The sequence below is a fragment of the Taudactylus pleione genome, unplaced genomic scaffold, assembly GCF_031769625.1.
Source record: "Taudactylus pleione unplaced genomic scaffold, aTauple2 ptg000442l, whole genome shotgun sequence".
NCBI classification, from domain to species: Eukaryota; Metazoa; Chordata; class Amphibia; order Anura; family Myobatrachidae; genus Taudactylus; species Taudactylus pleione.
This window is the reverse complement of record NW_028284844.1, coordinates 6322255-6328332: the sequence shown is the minus strand read 5'-3', so window position 1 is coordinate 6328332 and position 6078 is coordinate 6322255. Positions and strand designations below refer to the sequence as shown.

The window sequence follows — 6078 nt, the reverse complement described above, 5'->3', positions numbered from 1 at the left end:
CTTCCATTACAGTAATCCCCTTTGTTTTGCAGCACGTGGAGTCTGGTGCACACAGATAAAACACAGCATTATTCCCACTGTCCTCATTTCTGTAAAATGTTTCAAACTTTTGCATTTGTAAAACTTACCATAAATGCTATAAAAATTACATTTATTCTGTTATTTCTACAACAACAATGAACTTTTCAATGCTGAATGATAAGTTTATATTATGGATTTAAAGATTATCAGCCCTTTATATAACATTTGATTATTTACTGAAGGGTTTTGTTCATCCCTAAAGGGACCTGTCAGACCAGGATTCCCGTCCCCACAAATGAGACTATTGTACTTAAAAATGAAATCTTGGGGGTGGTTCAGGCTCGGACGGAGTTGCTGTCGCAGCTGCTAACATGGTAGCAGCTGCAATGGCTGTAATATGGTAGCGCAGCAGGAAACGTCCTGCCTCCTGCATGCATTACCGATCCGAGCCGCGTCCGTGGACGCATCATCGGATCATCTGCATGATCCTGAGTGACCATGGTGTCACTCTAGCCTACCGCCGCAGATACACAAAAGAAACCAGGAAATGTCCGTCAGCCGACGGAGATCCTGGCCTCTTCCCTCTTTCACCCCAACGGCGGCGACACTTCTCTGTTTTGGGAAACGGAGGCCATCGCTGCCCCCTCCACACCCAGAAACGGCAGCAGACTGTCAATCATTGACAGTCTGCTGCTGCTCTGCCTGTGGGACAGCAGACCTGTACTGCACATGCGCGGTACGGGTCGTGCGCCGGCGCAGAGCGGCTACAATCGGAGATGTGCGCTAACCATCGGGTTAGCGTATATATCTCTGAATCATACCCATTATCAACAAGTAGATCATAGAACAGGAGCACAGATATACTCTGCAAAAGGGGGTAGTCAGTGCTTTCGGAGTGTATGCGGGCTGGTACTGAAAACCCTACACGTTGCAATGTAATCCTCTCTCTGACATGTCCTATACTCAGATACTCTCTGATGAAAGCTGCCAGCAACTCTTATTTATCTTGCTCTACTTTAACAGCTATCTTACGTCCATTTCTATTTAATGATCAGCATTTTCTTTTTCAGCAATGTCACGATCTGCTGGTGACTGTCAGTGGTTTCGGCCTCCGCAACCTGAAGAGGTGTTTTCTTTAGGCTGTTGGTCTCCTGTAAATTGACCTTCTTCCCCAGTGTCCAGCCGACCAGGGTCTGCACGGCACGCAGGTGGCCGGATTTGCAGGCACAGTGAAGTGGGGTGTCTCGGGTGTTATCCAGTGGGCTGATGGCCGCCCCGTTGGTTAAAAGCAGATTGATCAGGTCACTGTGCCCGTACTCAGCTGCCAGGTGCAGGGGCGTTTTCCTCCAGACGTTTTTATCTTCAATGTTTTTATTTTTCCCGGCGCTCAGCAAAGAGTTAACGACGTCTGTGCTGCCGGAGATTGCGGCATAATGTATGGGCGTGCACCCGTCCATGTCTTTGGCACCGTACCGAGCCTGGCTCCTTAGCAAGGCCTCCACTGTCTCGATATTCCCTGCTGCTGCGGCTATGTGGAGCGGGGTCTTCTTATCTCTGTCGGGAACATTGGGGTTCGCTTTGTTATTTAGGAGCAGCTGTACCAGAGCGTTCCCGCCTGCCTCAGCCGCCATATGCAACGCCGTCCTTGTGTTCTTGTCCTTGGCGTTCACATCGGCAGAGTGTTGTACAAGACTCTGGGCGACATCGAGGTTGTTCCTCTGGCTTGCAATGTGCAACGGAGTAAGATGTTCCTTGGTGACCGAGTTCACTTTGGCTCCGGCCTCAATTAATATGTCGCTCAGCTCCGGTTTGTTATGCAAAACCGCTACGTGAAGTGGTGATTGGTCCCCGGGGCCCGTTATATTAACATTCATTCCCTTACGTAGAAACAGTTTCGTGATTGAAACGTCTCCGCCTTGAACAGCGAGATGCAAAGCTGTGTTCAGATTTGGCGTCCTGTCATCCAGGCGCGCTCCTTTCTCTATGAGCGCCAGCGCTGATTCCGACTTGCCTAATTCCGCCGCCAGAAGCAGCGGCGTATACTCGATGTCGTTTTTGGCGTTAACATCTGTACCTTTGTCGACCAAAGCATTGATTATTCCATAGAGATTGAGCTTGACGGCTTTAAACATGGCGGAGACCATGGTGTCCGGGGACAGTCCTTTGGAGTATTGCAGGATCAGACTGAATATTGAATTGTTGTTGGCAGCGAAAGCTGCGTCAAAAATGCTGGAATCGATGGTGGCGCCAGCTTCCAGTAACACTTTCATCGTTGCTTCATGTCCCCCAGAGACCGCGTGGAATAAAGCAGTGTGCTTCTTGTCATCCATGGCATCAACCGCGGCGCCGTTCCTCAGGAGCATCTGCGCCAACTTGCTGTTGTCCTTAGCAGCTGCCAGGTGTAAAAAGTTGGACCTGTTTTTGTAGCGCTTCCCCTCCTCTTGAAGAAAGAGCTTCACTATATCCTGATGATTGTTGCCAGCGGCTAGGTGAAGGGGCGACAGTGAGTCGCTGTCCAGGGAGTAGATGTTTGCCCCAGCTTGGAGTAAGACCCGCACTGCTTCTGTATGCCCGTTCTCTGCGGCTCTGTGCAGTGGGGTCCTCTGCTTCCTGTCTTTGGCATCTATTTTGGCACCTTTAGCGATCAAGTATTCAATGACGGGTACATGGCCATTAGACGCTGCTACGTGCAGCAAGGTCTCTCCGGAAGAGTTTACAGCATTAACATCAGAGCTTTTCAATAATGACTCCAACAAGGAGAGGTCCCCTTTTGTAACAGCATCGAAGACCTCAACTGAGGCCGGGACCCTCTGTTTGGGAGTTTCCGACTGAGGTCTCCTCTCCTCTTTAACTTGGACCCTTGGTTTCTGAACCTTTGGTTTTACCTTCTTGGGCTGACTCTCCTTACGGGGAATTTTTTCCGGTGGTTCCTTTGTAGGGATCTGGACGTCCTCTTTATCCCTCTCTAGCAGATATCCCACCAGCTGCCTCCTCCCATCTCCAACTGTGTCGTTTACGTTGCTGACATAGCTTTTGACGGTGTTGTATAAACTAGGCTCGATTTCCTTAAGGCAGGGGAAGAAGAAGAGTCGACATGCCCTCTCACCTTTAGTCACCAAGATGTCCAGCAGCCTGGAAATCTTCTCCGTCCTTGTGTGGTAATAGGACATAACCATTTTTTTGTCCTGGGACAGAACACCATGGTCGATCAGCCAATTGATGAGGCCGTCCGGGTCCTTGATTCCTTCAATGAGGTCGTCTTTCTTAGTCCTTAGCACGTCCACAGCATAAGGGTTAGTAAATAGTCCGCTGGGAGAGATAGCTGGAAACTGTACTATAGGTGCTGCCATCATGGCTTTAAAGTTTCAGTTAAAGTGTCTTGAGACCCCCTTTGTTAGACGTTGACGAACTTCACACCAAGTACAATCTGGATCTCCAGGTTACGGATCATGATGTCTCCCAGCTACTTGTATTAAATAACTGATGGGGAGAGAGTTTCAGCAATCATATCACACACTGCCTGGGAGCACTTGGTTGGGCAAGTTCTGTTTGTTTGTGCCTGGTAGGAAGAAGTAATGCTGTTTGTCTGGATTAGTAAATCAACAGCTTAGTTACAGTTGCTGTGATTACAAAACTTAAGTGAAATACTACACGGCAGACACTTATAGTGTAAAGTGTGTACACATGCAATTGAGATCAGAACAAAAAATATATATAAATTACCGGTATATATATAAAGTTCAATGTTTAATGATTTTTTAAAAATGTTTAATTAAAAACTATATATACTGTATATTTTTTATCTACTAAGAAAGTTGCTGAACCTAGTAACATCACATAATCATACTATATTAGCACCAATAATAAAAATGTGGACCACAGCTCTCCTTTTGTATGTGATTCCTGAAACCCCACGGGTATAACACCTTTTAATAGAAAACAAAAAGGGTTGCGCTCCATAGTGCATGTAAAAGCTTTTTAATCACAAAATATCAGTATAAAACTAGACATGAGAGGGCCCGGTTCTCAGGGAACCGAGTCCACCCGAACTTCGGGGATCCGAGACACTGCTCGGATCTCCCCGCCCTCCCTGGATCCCTTTTCGAGGCAAAGCCTCGAGATCCCGCTGTCAGATCTCGAGGTTTTGCCTCGAGCGGCCATTTTACAAAGTCTCATTGAAGTCTATGGGCTTGCCACTGATTGGCTGAGAGAGCTGTCTGTTACAGCTCTCAGCCAATAAGCGCTTGCCCATAGACTTCAACGGGCACAGGAAGAGGAAAGATGCCGCCCATCCCCCCACACTGACACCGCTGCCTCCCCCGCTGCAGACACAGTACCCCCACATTGCCGACACCGTCGGCACCCTGCACTAATGACACTGGCAGCACCCTGCACTGCTGCCCCCGTACTGGGGCCATCTTATACTGCCGTCACCAAAGCACAAAGGACACTGCCGGCACCACTGCACTGAGGACACTGCCGCCCATCGTACTGAGGACACCGTCAGCACCCTCACACTGCCGACACTGCCAACACCCCCACACTGAGGACACCACTGGCATCCCTGCACTGCCGACACTGACAGCAACCCCACACTGCTGACACCGCCAGCACCCCCTCACTGAGGACACCGCTGGCACCCCCGCTCTGCCGACACCACTGGCACCCTGCACTGAGGACACTGCTCCCCCACGTCATACTTGCCTACCCTCCCGATTTGGCCGGGAGCCTCCCGAAAATCAGGTGCTGCTCCCGGCCTCCTGGGAAGGCAGGCAAGTCTCCCAACCTCTGTCGACATGTCTGCACCCCGCGCACTTGTAAATATAAAGCCCGGCAGCGGGGGGGGCGGTGACGCGATTTGCGCTGAATCGCGTCATCTTGGCTCCGCCCCCTGCTCCACAATGCCATTAATATCGTCATTGTGAAGAGGGGGCGGAGCCATGATGACGCAATTGCGCTGTCACGCCCCCATGCTCCGCCCCCAATGACAAGTCACTGCCAGGTCCCGCCCCCTTTGACCGTGCCATGCCGCCCTGCTCTATAAGCCCGACAGCTCCCTCCTGGAAAGAGGGAGCTAAATGTCGGCAAGTCTGCCCCACGTACTGAGGACACCGTCAGCACCCTACACTGCCAACACTGCTGGCACGCCCGCACTTAGGACACCGCTGGCACCCCAGCACTGCCGACACCGCCATCACCCCCACACTGAGGACACCGCTGGCACCCCTGTACTGCCGACACCGCCATCACCCCCTCACTGAGGACACCGCTGGCACCCCTGCACTGCCAACACCGCATACTTGCCGATGTTCAGCTCCCTTCTTCTGGGAGGGAGCTGAATGTCTGTATACAGCGGGGGGGCGTACCCGGGCAATGATGCCGTGTTGGGGGCGGCGGCGGCACATTATTGTGGCCCCGCCCCCTCTTCCCAATGCAAAGCAGGGGGCGGGGGCATGATGACGCGATTCAGCACGGGGGGCGGGGTCCGGGATGATGCGGGGAGGTTGCAGGGGTGTGATGGCAGCTGAGAGATTTGCTTACTTTTCTGGAGGGCCGGGAGCGCAACCCGATATTTGGGAGACTCCCGGCCATCCCGGGAGAGTAGGCATGGTTGCTACACCACCAGTACCCCCCACATAGAGGACACCGCTGGCACCCCCGCCCTGCTGACACTGCCAGCACCCTGCACTGCGGCCTCAAGTACTGAGGACACCATCAGCCCCCCCTGCACTGCCGACACTGCCAATACTCCCACACTGAGGACGCCACTGGCATTCTGGCACTGAGGACACTGCCGGCATCCCCGCACTGCCGATACAGCTGTCACAGTAAGTGCACTATTGGTTTATCAAACCCACATTGTATCCAACCTGCACTGTAACCAACCCACACTGTATCCCAAACTGTATCCAACCCAAACTGTATCGACCTACACTGTATCCAACCCACACTGTATTCCAAACTGTATCCAACCCGCACTGTATCCAACCTGCACTGTATCCAACCTGCACTTTATCCAACCCACACTGTATTCCAAACTGTATCCAACCCGCACTG

The 6078-nt window shown here is 51.6% G+C and overlaps 1 protein-coding gene across 1 annotated transcript; it reads right to left on the bottom strand.

The window, feature by feature from the left end:
• Positions 1-847: 847 nt before the first annotated feature.
• LOC148505714 (CARD- and ANK-domain containing inflammasome adapter protein-like) lies at positions 848-3374 on the bottom strand. The gene has a single exon (XM_088447830.1). The coding sequence runs from the start codon at positions 3372-3374 to the stop codon at positions 1062-1064; it is 2313 nt and encodes a 770-aa protein (XP_088303956.1). The 3' UTR covers positions 848-1061.
• Positions 3375-6078: the final 2704 nt, after the last annotated feature.

Bases quoted from the DNA above. Each gene is read 5' to 3' on its own strand.
- LOC148505714 (XM_088447830.1), bottom strand. From the start codon at position 3,374: ATGATGGCAGCACCTATAGTACAGTTTCCAGCTATCTCTCCCAGCGGA.